We start from the raw sequence: 13,157 nt of genomic DNA, 5'->3' as shown, positions 1-13,157 counted from the left end.
TACCGAAGTGAGTCCACGTCGAGTCATGAGCAAAAGGGAAAGACTCTAGAGAAACGCGCAATTTCTGTTCAAACTTTCGTGTCACGAGTCGACGACGGGTATCGACGGCATCTTCTCATTAATATAGTCGGAAGATGCAGCGAACGAGAGCTAGTGGACAATGTTGCTCGTCGCATCTGAGTGTCTAAGCGAAACTCCGGACGTGTCTGGCAGTTGAGCTGTGCGTTGCCATGACTTGGCACTGGGTCAAAGGGTTCGACGCTGCTGTTGGGAAGTGTGATGGCTTCGAAGGGGGACCTCGTATCGCGAGGATTGATGATGGAGACGCGTGTGGAATGCCGGTGTGAGCTCCTTGGCCTGCCAAGCTGTTTGGAACGTCGAATCATGCATCCGGGACAGCAATATAGACAGCGACGAATGTTTTCTCCCTCTGGAATGACTCTGGCTTTGATAGTATGACTGATTCGCTGCTCCTGATTCCTCTCCGGTCGCGAATCACTCATCATTCTAGCAAGTTTATGTTTTTGTTGGTTTTCATTTTTCGGCATCCTCATCTGCAATGCTTCACACTCATTTTTCTGAGGAATAGTTCCAAGAATGAAGAAACGGCAATATCTCACGCACGTCTTGCTTCAACTTACTCATATATATATATCGAAGCTGCAGAGTATAGTAAGGAAGATACCCACAGTATTAGATCAGCAAAATGTATTCGTGGGGAGTCACAATGTCGTCGTCAGTCTCTACGCAGCTTGTATGAGGTACAACCCTGTTCTAGCGGTCTCGGCTCCACTCGGGACTTGTGGAGGAAGCTCTCTTCTCACCCTAACAGCATCAACTCTGACAGAGACATCTGGAAGAACACAAACATCATGCCAGCTGCAAAACACACAGACGCGCATCAAGACGACGAACCAACACTCTGGACAACTTTCCGTCTCGTCTCAAGCCATTCCACAATTGACGTCCGCTGGGTGTTTCATACCAAATGTGAGTTCATGGTTGGACGAAAGTCAAACAGAGCACGGTTTACAAGGCACCACCACAGAAAGTAGGGCTACAAATGTCGCATCTTGTGTATTGTGTGTGACACCTGTAACATCCAAAGGAAAGCAAGACTCAACAACACATCAAAGCTGTGTTGTGAAAAGATTCAACTAAAACGACAAAAACCTGGTCATGAGCGACAAAGAAAAAGTTTAGATATACATCCAAAAGAGATTCACTCTCTGGTTCTGAAAAGCACTCGATGATCTCGGGATGCGCTTTTCATGATGGCGCAATGACTATGATGTAATTAAAGAGGAAGGTCAAGTCAAATGACGAATCTAAATGCCGAAGAGCATCTTGCGGGGGTCCTCGATGTACTCCTTGACCTTGACGAGGAAGGTGACGGCTTCCCTGCCATCAAGAAGACGGTGGTCGTAGGTGAGGGCGAGGTACATCATGGGGCGGATCTCGACCTTGCCGTTGACGGCGACGGGACGCTCCTTGATGGCGTGAAGACCCAAGACGGCGGCCTGGGGCAGGTTGATGATGGGGGTGCCGTAGAGCGAACCGAAGACACCACCGTTGGAGATGGTGAAGGTACCGCCAGCCATATCCTCAATGGTGAGCTTGTTGTCACGAGCCTTCTTACCGAGCTCGGCGATGGCCTTCTCGATGCCGACCATGTCCATGGACTCGGCGTTGCGGACGACGGGGGTGACGAGACCCTTCTCGGTGGCAACGGCGACGGAGATGTCGACGTAGTCACGGTACACGACAGTGTCACCACCGTTGGGGCCCTCGATGGCGGCGTTGACGGAGGGGAGGTCCTTCATGGCGAGAACGGAAGCGCGGGAGAAGGCGGACATGAAGCCGAGCTTGACGCCAGTCTTCTTGAGGATCTCCTCCTTGTACTGCTTGCGCATGTCCATCAGAGCTGACATGTCGACCTCGTTGAAGGTGGTGAGGGAAGCGGCGGTGTTCTGCGACTGCTTCAGGCGCTCGGCGATACGCAGACGCATGCGGTTCATCTTGACCTGTACCAAATTTGTCAGTTCAAAACTCTCCACCTTCAAAGAACATGTTTGAGTCTTACGCGACGCTCCTCACGGCTGCCGTAAGCAGACTCTTCCTGGGGCTTGGAGTCCTTCTTGGGCTCGGGCTTCTTGTCGTCCTTCTTGGGGGCAGGTGCAGGCTTGTCAGCCTTTTTGGGCTCCTCCTTCTTGGGCTCAGGTGTCTTCTCCTGCTTGGGGGCCTCCTTTTCCTTTCCACCATCGGGTTGAGATGATGTCTCCTGCTTGTCTGAGGCGGGTGCCTTGGGCTCCTCCTTGGCCTGCTCCTTAGCACCACCGGAAGGAGCACCACCAAGCTCCATCTTCAACAGATCCTGACCGACGGTGACGGTGTCCTCCTCGTTGACCAAGAACTCCTTGATGGTACCAGCCTCGGGAGCATTAACGGCAACGTCAATCTATAGGTCGGGAGAGGTTAGTTTGGTCGAGGTAAAAATCGCGCAAGTCGGTGGTGATGTACCTTGTCAGTCTCGATAGTAGCGATCTCCTCGTCTTGCTCGACGTAGTCGCCGACCTCTGCAATTTGATTAGACAAAGGAGGCGCAGAAGTTCAGCAGCAACACTCACGTTTTGAGAACTGCTTCAAGGTACCCTCTGTGATAGATTCGGCCATGGTAGGGACCTGGACGACCTTCTCAGCTGTAGACTAGCAGTTAGTATGGCAGCAGAGTGTGTTTGCAGGTAGATTGACGAACCATAGCCGCGAGTCTGGACCTGGGCAATGGGAGAAGAGCGGAGGAGATGTGCGGGTGTCCTGAGGATGTGATCAGGAGGAGAGCAGAAATGTCGATATGTTTGATGTTTACCTCGGTTGTTGTGACAGGAGAGCAGAGGAGCGCGAGACGGACGAGGTAGAGAGACATCTCAGAGCGGCGGCAGAGCGAGTAGCGTATCTGGGAGCAGCGCGGACAGCAGGGCGCAGAGAAGCACCTGCAGCCAGGCGGAGGCATTGACGGCTGGACATGATGGAGGGCGTGAGAAACGAGCAGTCGAGAAAAAGGCGAGAGTCGAGCAACAGAGGGCGCGGCGAGATGGAGAAGCGCGGCGCGTAGGTGTGCAGGTCGATCTGCGGTATAGAGGTGCTAGTAGGTAGCAGCAGTTGATGCTTTGCAGCAGACGGGAGATGGCAGCAGCGAAATGTCAGGCTTGGTCGTGATCAGCCGCAACCAAGCGCTTTCCCTCTGTACGTCAATGCAAGTCTTCCCGACTTTCCGACTTTCTCCGCCACAGCCAGAAGCCAGACTGCAGCCCTATCCAGTGCCAAGAGGTCAGCAACCGCAGCTGCTCTGTACTGGCTGGCGCATACCGACGCCGATTGGGAAGTCGCGACTGTGTAATTCGTCCTTTTTGAACCACACAACTCTCCAGTCGACCATCTGGATCTCCTCACATAATGGCCAACATCCCTGCAATGTAATTGCCCTTCGGACCCAACCTCGACGTCTTACGCGCGTGTGCTCATCGCTGATTCTCGTCGTCACAGCCGTCTATACCGTCGGTCGCTCAAGCTGGCCCTGGACTGGTCAGTCCACCGCTACCTCTGGCGCGGCCAGGCTCTCTACATTCGCTCTCTTTTCGAGGCCAACGCCAACATCCGCGAGCCTAGACAGCAGAGAGTGAGTGACATCCGTCCATCACCGCAATCGCTTCCTTCACTGGACTACCACGAGTCTTGCTCGATCACGACTCGCCTGCCTCCATCGCAATACTCCAATGCTGCTGCTACTGCACGAACGCCCCTTCTGGAAACAGTCCACTGACTCCCCTTTTCTTGCCAGATCCTGTTCGACCAGACCGAGGAGCTCCTCAAGCAGTGGAAGCACCCCGACCCTTACCGCCCTCCCACCGCTCCCGGCGGCAGCAAGTACGAGCGTAACCTTCCCTGCCACATCCTTGAGCGTACGTTTCTCCTCCCTTCACCTCAGCCGCGACTCTTTCCGCCTACTGACCAAGTCTCGCACAACAGCTCCCCCGCCAGGCTGCTAAATGTAGATACCACAAAGCCAACAAATTCGATACCAATTCTCTTCTTCTGTTCATCAATTCGCTTCTTTCCTTCTCTTCTCGTTCCTGCCTTCCTCGCTCCTCGTTCAGAAGATGCTTGCTGAATAGCATGTTTACACGCAATACACACCTCGAACTCAATCTTCTACAATGATGATAAAAAAGTATAGAGTCAAGCACTGAATATCTTTCCACTTTGCTGGAGAGTTCATTGATGCTACGTACGATATCTGAATTTGATTGATCCGAAACCACTTCTTTTTAACGACTGCTTTATGCTCTTGCCATCCCCTTGCTACGTTATGTTGTTCTTGCAATTGCCATGTCCGTTCTGGCAACCAGCTCGTGTTCCTCGTCCGATGCCAAAGGCTCTCAGCAGCTGCCAACGGGACCTAAAGGCCATGCTGTTATACTCCGCGGCTCGTGCACCTACTTCATACTCCAGCGCTACTGTATAGGAGACAGGGCTAAGCTCCTCTGTGTTTTGGATACGCTTCTCTCAATTCAGCGTCTGGATCGCTCACCGAGAATCACAGACACTCGCTTGCAAGGTACAACATTTGCGTCTGTTTCGCATACTCAGCACACCCCCGATACAGTCTACTCATCGCGAAGATCTCTTATCAGCACTGCCGGCGCTCCTGATGCTATTGTTCAAATCCGGACCTTTTCCTTTGCTATCCTTGGATCATTGAAGAGCAATGCCGACAAGCCCTACTTTCTGCCCAGCCTTTCTTGAACTTCGACGCCCAAGCAGCGTCCTTCGCTATAAAAAGGCACAAGTGACTTCAAGACTAGATGTGTAACCAAAGAGAGCTGAGAGAACATTACATCTCGATGGGTACACTACAGTTCTTCGAAGGACATTGTGCATTTCTATAGCTATCATATGCGTTCTCAAACTCTGCAGCACACAGTGAGGTAAGTTCCCCCTTCCTCGATCTGATTCTACTCGCATGGTACGCTTTTCTGCTGTGTTCAAGTCATTGGCTTTGGAGAAAACAACACGTCATTTTTTTCAGCAAACTGTCTTTTCCTTCTGCAACTCGATCTAGTGGTTGCCGTCCATCTGGTCTTTACTGCAATCTACTTGAATCTACTCGCTCGCATCTTCTTTGGATGTTTGGCTCCTTTTGACCTTCTTCGCATGATTTACTGGTCTCTCTGTTGTTTTTCCACGACTCTGCCTGTTCTCTGCCGTTTCTGTGGTGGTGTTTCTGTTAATTGCTTGCTTGCTTGCTTGCTCCATCATGATTCTGCTTTGCTTGGTTTTTTCAAGACTCGACTGCACTCTCTGCCGACCCCCCCTCCTCCCTTGGTTGTTTGGGATCTTTGCGTCATTGATCTCTGATATCTCTGCTTTTGTTGCAGTCTTGGCTTGCTGTCGGATTCTGATGCCTTTGCTTCCATTGAAATTGGCTATCTTTGCCATATCGTGTTTTGACTGTCTTGAGACTTCGTTCTCGTGGTGGCTTCCTTTGGTTTTCTGGTCTCGCTGATCGGTCGCTTCTCGTGGTGAGTTTCTGCGGTCGGCAGCGATGTTTTGCTTGCTCGCTGTTGTCGCGTGAATTCGCTGTCGATGGTGTTGTCGGAAGAGCTGGATGAGTGTTTCTCCTGGAGGTGAGTAGATTTTGGAGGTAGGGAAATGAGGGAATGCGGTGTGAGAAAAGGGGAGAAGAGATGAGATGAAAGAAAAGGAACAAGACGGAGTAAAGTTTAACAAAGCTGAATTGGTTGATGTAGTGGTATCAAAAGCGTGTCATTCAGCTATTCCCCTCCAGTCTCATTTACCCATCCGTGGCCACGGTTGGTAATGTACAATCCTTGTTCTCTGCAGAAAACCCTGGGATAGAGGTATCTGCCTTGCGAATGTTGTCGAAAAAAAGAAAATGCTCTTCCCGTTAATAAAAAATCACTTGTGCCCAGTCCGTTAAAACCCCATTATCGTAGCTGAAAGAAGCAGCACCCCGCGCGCCGTAAAACCCAAAGAATCAGAAAGTTGTGAAGCAAATTGCTTACAGCTCCTGGCTGGGACCACCGGTAGCCTTGGGGGCAGCGGTCTTCTTGGGAAGAAGGTCTGGAAGATGTTAGACTTGAAAGATCTGAATGTGGCGGTAGCGCAAAACGTACTCTGGTGAATGTTGGGGAGAACACCACCCTGGGCAATGGTGACGTGTCCGAGAAGCTTGTTCAACTCCTCATCGTTGCGGATGGCGAGCTGAAGGTGACGAGGGATGATACGGGTCTTCTTGTTGTCACGAGCGGCGTTGCCAGCCAACTCGAGGATTTCGGCAGCCAGGTACTCAAGAACGGCAGCGAGGTAGACGGGAGCACCTGAGAAAGCGCGTTAGATGTGGTTGGTTTGGATTGAAAAGCGCGATTTGACTCACCAGCACCGACACGCTGGGCGTAGTTGCCCTTGCGGAGGAGACGGTGGACACGACCAACGGGGAAGGCGAGACCGGCCTTGGAGGAACGGCTGAGATGCAAGTCAGAATGTGATTCAAGTGATTCGAAGTGCGAAAACGCGTTGTTTTGGTTGAGAAAAGCGCGTCAAATGAGGCGCAAAGGCGAGAAGCGAGTGAAGAAGGGGATTGCGCTTACCTCTGAGCGCTGCTCTTGGTGCCAGTGGCCTTGCCGCCAGACTTGCCGCCAGTCATTTTGATTGATTTGGTTTGGGGGGGTTGAAAGGTTGGGTTGTGAGTGGTGCTAAAAAGCGGACGATGAATACGTTGGACGTGAGTTGAGAAGCGTGGATGAGAGATGAAGGAAGAGGGACAGCAGGCTTGGTCGGGGAGCTCTATGATTTAAGTACGTTCCGCGTTGACGTTGCTTCTCCATCTGGATCAACCAGCTCAGATCTTGAAGCTGCGAGCGCACAGACCATGTGTATCCCGCATCAACGCGGCTGCCGCTTTTGATTGGCTGCCAAGCGAATCCGCTAGTAAGGAAGGAGCGCAACCCAGAGGATCTGAGGCGCGTTTTGGCAGCGCGTTCGACGCTTCGTCACTTTGGTGATTTGAGCTCGTGCCCGCCAGTACTTAACTGAAGCTGTCCCCCCCATCGGCAGCACCCTTCTCTCTTCTTTCTTCATCCATCATCAACGCATCTTACGTGTCCACCACCTCTAACCACCCACCTCAACTCACTCAACTCAACAACAAGTCTTTCCGACTTTTCAAATCCACATCAATCGAAATGGCACCCAAGGCAGCTCAGAAGACTCCCACCACCGCCGGCAAGGCCCCTGCTGGCAAGGCTCCCGCTGAGAAGAAGGAGGCTGGCAAGAAGACCGCCGCCCCCTCCGGTGACAAGAAGAAGCGCTCCAAGACCAGAAAGGAGACCTACTCCTCCTACATCTACAAGGGTACGCCACTTCCACTTCTTCCTCTGATCCGAATCGCGTCTTTTCCTTGATCGCATCACTTGCTTTCACCGATCCGACTCTTTCCGCATCAACGAGTCGCGTCTTTTCGCGCTCTTTTTATCACCAACATTCACTGACGCGCTTTCCACAGTCCTCAAGCAGGTCCACCCCGACACTGGTATCTCCAACCGTGCCATGTCCATCCTGAACTCCTTCGTCAACGACATCTTCGAGCGTGTTGCAACCGAGGCTAGCAAGCTCGCTGCTTACAACAAGAAGTCGACCATCTCTTCGCGTGAGATCCAGACCTCGTAAGTCACTACGACATCCGCATCTCTCACTTTCAGTCTCTGACTCTCGTCCAGCGTCCGTCTCATCCTCCCCGGTGAGCTTGCCAAGCACGCCGTCTCAGAAGGCACCAAGGCCGTTACCAAGTACTCTTCCTCCACCAAGTAAGAGTTGCTTTGATCACAACATCTTTTGTTGATCTGATGGCTTCCTTTTCTCTGTGATACCACCACCTCAAGTTTCAGCATGATCCTGAACTGGGCTTTTGGCAACGGGGTGGTCTCCAATTGGGACGGTGTTTAGCGGGGTTACTTCTTTCTGATAATGCGGTCATGGGAACGGGGTATAAGTTTATTGCGCAGTGTGTTTTTTTCATTTTACAACCATCGGGTTTTTCTTACGACGATTCAAGAGAGAGAAGAAGGCGCATTCAGAGCACAGGTTCGAAACGAGCTGTACATCAAGAGCCGAAGAACCATGGAGGAAACCAAATCGATTTTTCCAACCTTTACTTCATCTTTTCCACTTTGCTTTCTGTGCAGTTTTCATCTGCTCATCTTCCAGTTTCTCCATTCACCAGAAGTTCGAGCCTTTTGAGATGGAAAATGAAGGCTTTTTCACAGCAATGTTGAGCATTCTAGAATCGAGAGAAACAGTACCAGAAACATACTGAAATCCGAGATTAAAGAAACCACGGGGCTCGAGAACGTAAGCAATAAAGACGAGGATCTGTATAGCGAGCGTAGGAAGGGACTCGAGGATCAAGAGTCCCAGCAGCAGGGAAACGCGAAACTGTCACGGTGGTCCGTTACTGTGGCTGCTCCTCTAGAGCAAGATCAGAGCAGAGCAGGGCATGCAGAGTCCGAGCTTCCTCTCTGGAGCTGGGGAGCTTGCTACTGGCATGGCAACGCAACATCGTGCGGATCAAGCGATGGACGAGCGTCTAGGATGATCAGTTGTATGAATCAGAAGGATGTGATGGACAGTAATAGCATTCAAGTGTATCTATTCGAAGGAAAAAAGAGACAGAATGAGAAGACGTGAGGGAAAGGTGAGGGGGGAAAACAGATGGTCGATGTGTGGTGGAAGTTCGTGCTGCTAAGTCAACTTGGTTAGAGACTCCCACCCTGTCCTTCTCTTCCACCACCGATTCTATGGCATCGACGATATGTATACTGTTCCTTGTACCGTAGGAAGCCTACTTCTAACCAGCTATATCCACTTGTCTATGCAAGACTATGTTTGCTCGTCGTATTGGGGTTGATGCCTCGAAATGTTATTGGATCATATTGCTGGTCATCTTTCCTTGTCAACTGGGTACACATTCTTGATGGAGCATATCAAAAACCATGTATTCGTATATATCGCACCAACGAAGCTTCTTTCTGCTCAATCAAACTATCAAGCCTACGAATATGTGTACCATACACATATTCGAGCTGTTGCAACAAGAAAATAGTCAATGGTACAGTCAGGACATCATCGTCGACCTCGAAATTGCTTGTATGCTGTACGACCCTGTTCTCCCATAGAGCCGTCTATCTCCGAGCGGGCCTCATCTCCCAGCCACCTCGAAAACGAATGAGACACGAAACCCAACCACCGACCACCAAAGACCGGGACGCGTCAACCAAAAAAGTAAAAACGTAGAAAACAGCCAAATTGGTGTTCTGCCATTCCGTTGCTACAAAGTCGAAAGAACTCCAGGAGTGCACACCACCGAGGTAAGGAGAAAGAGGTGTGAAATGCATGAGTTATCGCGTCGCGTTGGGCGGGCGCAGAAGAGAGCCTCGCATCCCAGAAGAACAGACCGGTCGCCAACACCTGTAGAATCGCAAGAGAAGGGAGAGGAAAGAAAAGAAACACCATTACCCAAAGAGAGAACGCCGTCGGGGTCGTCGTAAGCGTGTTGATTATGCACCTCGTCAAAGAACAGCGTCGTCGTCTTCGTCCTCATCACAACTCTGTACGTCAAGAACAGCGCGCTCGAAATCGGCATCTGTGGCGTCGCCAGAGAGTGAGGGCTCTTCCTTGTACACATGTACGATGCGTGTGGGTGGAGTGGCCTCGATGGCGGCTTTCCAGTCATTGTAATCAGCCTCGTCGCGAATGAGGAAGCCGAGGAGCATGGAGGGATCCATGTCTTCAAGTGTTATCAAACGCAGACGACGCGTGTGGCATGTAGCGATGTCAGCCTCGGAGGGGGAAGCAGGTAGGAGGGGACGTGTGGTATGTGGATCGAGGTAAAAGAGGTGATCGGCTTGGGTACCGATGAAGTAGTGCGAGGAAGATGGTCGGCCACTGCGAACAAAGGTAAGTTGATGTCAGAGCAGTGCAAGGAAGAAGGAAGACAATACCCAGCGATGCCGACGCTTTGAGGCAGGCGTAGGGCAGACTTGATGGCCTCTCTGTAGGACGGAGTCACACCACGAGTGCCTAGCCTCGTACCCAAAAGGATCAAAGTCGGCTTGAAAGAGCCATCGGAAGCGCGAGCGATGCTCATGAGACTGTCTTCGTAGACACTTGAATCGTCGGGACGAATGTAGACTCGAAGACCAGAAGCAGAATGTTTGTCGACCAGCGCTCTGCGAACAGTTAGTAAAGGCGAGCTAGCAAACAAGGGGCGGAGGCATACTTGATGCATCGAGCGGCGGCCGAGGGGCCAAACCACTCTCCAGGGTGCTTCCCACAGGCTTCGCTACCGTGCTTGACGAAGCGGTGGATGGAGAAGGACGCAGATGGGTCATCGGCGAAGAGAGACAATAGATTTCGCTCGGCCCCCGGCTGTTGTCCCTTGCGCCAGTCTCGTCCCAGCTCCAGTATCTGTAAAGTATTTGCCAGTAGACTCTGAGCACTTCGGATCATGCAGCCCCAGCCAGTGTCGCTCGTGAAGCCTTGGTTGTTGCCCAACTGCGAGAGCCAAGTTCTGGTCGACAGTGAGGATTCTGCAGACTTTGCGATATGAGAAAAGTCGGAACGGTAGGTCAGCCATATGCGAGACTCCAAGTCGTCGAGAAAGGCAGGTGGCCAGCCGTTGTTGCTGGTGGCATCTTGCACCTGGATCGTCTCGAACTCGTCTTCTTTCTGGGACGGCGACGCTATCGAGTCTGAGGGAGCAAATTTAGTTGCGTCTGCTACGGCGGGAGTAGTAGGTAGCGAGGGCTGTGACTGTGTAGTGTTGGGCGGGGATGAGTCGGGATGTGAGTCGTATCTTTGGCCCAGGCACCAGATGGCGTCGTTGAGGGAGTTGGTAGGCATAGGATCGCTGATGTACTGATAGAACCGTCCAGCAAGGCGGACAAGATTATCGCGGTTCATGGCCGTGTGTGCATGAGATGGACACAGCAGCAAACAGGCTGTTATGGTCGTCGACCGACCCTTGACCGTGATGGCTGCGTGACGGCGGATTCTGGGGTTCCCGTCGGAGTTAGATGGGCTTAAACCAGGCACTCACGGACCCTGAATGATGATGCTTCTACTGAGGCTTTGACGCTTTCCACTTTCGCCTCCATCGCTCCTTCCTCGAAACAACACTCTTGCTTCTTCTGCCTTTGTGCATTGCTCACTCTTGCCTTCTGGGACCACTTTTGTATTCATCCATCTTTACTTTTGCGATTCTTCTTCCACCATGGGCAAGAAATTGAGACAAAAGGCTGCGAAATACACCCCGCCTCGCAACAAGAATGCCTTTGCATTCCGCGAAGAATCGTCCAACAATCACACTGGTCAGTCCCGCCATCTCTCTCCCATCACCTCTGTCAGCTGAACCTCTGCTCCTCTAGGATCAAATACCCCAAAGCCTTATTTCTCCTTGAGAGACGAACTCCAGAGCACAGAGAAGCATGAATGGACAAAGGAGTCGCGCCTACGAGACCACAAGGTTTCGTTCGTCAGCGCTGGCTCAATGGCTCCGCTAGATGAGCCCAAAGTCGACAGATCCTTCTTGAACAAGACGCAGAACAACGCCGACCATGACAAAGATCTGCGCGGCTCCGAAGACGCAATGGCTCAGATGGATATCAACGCTCAACCTTCTTTCGCCATGCCTTCATTGGATCAAGTCGATGACGATGACGACGACGACGACGATGACCAGGTTGACATGGAGGTTGACGAGACAGTCCACATTCACGCCAAAGTCACAGTTCCTATCGAACAGCTTGCGCCACAGCAGCAGCCAGTACCGTCGCCGCCACCCGAAGACGCTCCCATATTCTTTGTCGACACAGCCGGAGACGACTCGCTCGCCTTCAAGGGAACCAAGTCTGCTCCCGCCCCGCGCGCACGCTCTCCATCGCCTGCAAGATCGTCGTCGAGCGATGAAGTCGTCTTCCGTGGACGTGCTGGCGTTACCATCAGAGACGATCCTCCTGCCGTCGCTCAAAAGCCAATGTCCAAGCCTGCACCCAAGCCTGCATCGAAATCATCGTCCAAGCCTGTCGCTCAGCCCGCTCCGAAAGCCAACCCTCAGCTCGAGAAGTTCCTCGAGTCGCTGGACAACCCGCCAGAGTGGGCGAAAGAGATGTCGGAGAAGTCGAAACCCAAACAGCCCGCAGAACACTGGCCTTCGATGGAAGAGGCGAACGGTTTCGCTGATCGTCTCGACCAAGACCTCAGCGGAGTTCACGCTTCACGTAAGTCAAAGAAAAACAGGAAAAAGCAGAATCGCATCTTCCGCCTCGAGCAGGATCTCGAGGATGAGTTGTTGCGGGACTACATTGACAATATCGCTGCAGAGGACATGCCTACCCGCGCTCGCGGTCTGGGTGGCGACTCTGACACGGACGAATTCTTCGATGACCTGTTGAACGAGGAAGAGAAGGACCCAGACGACGTCGATGTTACTGGTCTAGAGGACGAGTGGGAAGACGAGTCTGGCTCTGAGGAAGAGGAGGACGACGAAGACGACGACGAGGACGATGATGACGAAGACAACAGCAGCGAAGACAGCTCTGAGCTCGAAGAACGTCTAGCACGTGAAGAGCGCGAGGCTTGGGAAGACGACGCCGACATTCGAGAACGACGCGCGCAAGCCATGACAGACGAAGAGCTGGCCATGCTGTTCATGAAGCAGGAAGAGCTGGGCATTGATGGTGACGATATCATGCTCTACGACGATCGCTTCGGAGATGTTGATGGTGCCCGCGCAGGTCTCGCAAACTACTCTGTCAAGTCAACGCCGAAGAGTGGCAAGAAGAAGAAGGGCGGAAGAAAGAGCGATCACTTCCCCGACGCGACTCTCATGGCAGATGTCTTGGAGCAGGACGCCTACGGTGGCTTCGATGTCATGGACTACGATCGTCCTAGCTTGAGGAAGAAGAACAAGGGTCGCAAGTCTGGTCCACTCCCCGAGGAGCTTGGTCTGTCCGACTCGGACCTGGTCGAGGAGTTGCAAAACCAATGGGCCAACGACCGCTCAAAGAAAGCCAGTAAGAAGG

The 13,157-nt window shown here is 52.3% G+C and overlaps 5 protein-coding genes across 5 annotated transcripts; 2 read left to right on the top strand and 3 right to left on the bottom strand.

Annotated features, from left to right (window-relative positions):
* Nucleotides 1-1,328: 1,328 nt before the first annotated feature.
* M436DRAFT_67153 (dihydrolipoamide succinyltransferase) lies at nt 1,329-3,024 on the bottom strand (the record flags this gene model as incomplete). The annotated part of the gene is made up of 6 exons (XM_013568267.1): nt 1,329-2,024; nt 2,084-2,458; nt 2,521-2,576; nt 2,628-2,699; nt 2,756-2,814; nt 2,867-3,024. The coding sequence occupies 6 exons, from the start codon at nt 3,022-3,024 to the stop codon at nt 1,329-1,331; spliced, it is 1,416 nt and encodes a 471-aa protein (XP_013423721.1).
* Nucleotides 3,025-3,453: 429 nt separating this feature from the next.
* M436DRAFT_76025 (uncharacterized protein) lies at nt 3,454-4,046 on the top strand (the record flags this gene model as incomplete). The annotated part of the gene is made up of 4 exons (XM_013568314.1): nt 3,454-3,473; nt 3,544-3,676; nt 3,839-3,959; nt 4,027-4,046. The coding sequence occupies 4 exons, from the start codon at nt 3,454-3,456 to the stop codon at nt 4,044-4,046; spliced, it is 294 nt and encodes a 97-aa protein (XP_013423768.1).
* Nucleotides 4,047-6,079: 2,033 nt separating this feature from the next.
* Nucleotides 6,080-6,724, bottom strand: M436DRAFT_85369 (histone-fold-containing protein; the record flags this gene model as incomplete). Its single annotated transcript, XM_013568313.1, has 4 exons — nt 6,080-6,141; nt 6,195-6,398; nt 6,455-6,543; nt 6,669-6,724. The coding sequence occupies 4 exons, from the start codon at nt 6,722-6,724 to the stop codon at nt 6,080-6,082; spliced, it is 411 nt and encodes a 136-aa protein (XP_013423767.1).
* Nucleotides 6,725-7,262: 538 nt separating this feature from the next.
* Nucleotides 7,263-7,887, top strand: M436DRAFT_76023 (histone-fold-containing protein; the record flags this gene model as incomplete). Its single annotated transcript, XM_013568312.1, has 3 exons — nt 7,263-7,431; nt 7,583-7,742; nt 7,797-7,887. 3 exons carry the CDS (start codon nt 7,263-7,265, stop codon nt 7,885-7,887), a joined length of 420 nt encoding a protein of 139 aa, XP_013423766.1.
* A 1,781-nt stretch (nt 7,888-9,668) lies between these two features.
* Nucleotides 9,669-10,983, bottom strand: M436DRAFT_13319 (uncharacterized protein; the record flags this gene model as incomplete). The annotated part of the gene is made up of 3 exons (XM_013568143.1): nt 9,669-10,020; nt 10,077-10,304; nt 10,355-10,983. Coding segments are annotated over 3 exons (1,209 nt in total), but the record flags the coding sequence as incomplete, so codon positions are not given.
* Nucleotides 10,984-13,157: the final 2,174 nt, after the last annotated feature.

Source organism: Aureobasidium namibiae, assembly GCF_000721765.1.
Source record: "Aureobasidium namibiae CBS 147.97 unplaced genomic scaffold scaffold_20, whole genome shotgun sequence".
NCBI lineage: Eukaryota > Fungi > Ascomycota > Dothideomycetes > Dothideales > Saccotheciaceae > Aureobasidium > Aureobasidium namibiae.
The sequence above is the reverse complement of the archived record's forward strand: the minus strand, read 5'-3'. Positions and strand labels throughout refer to the sequence as shown.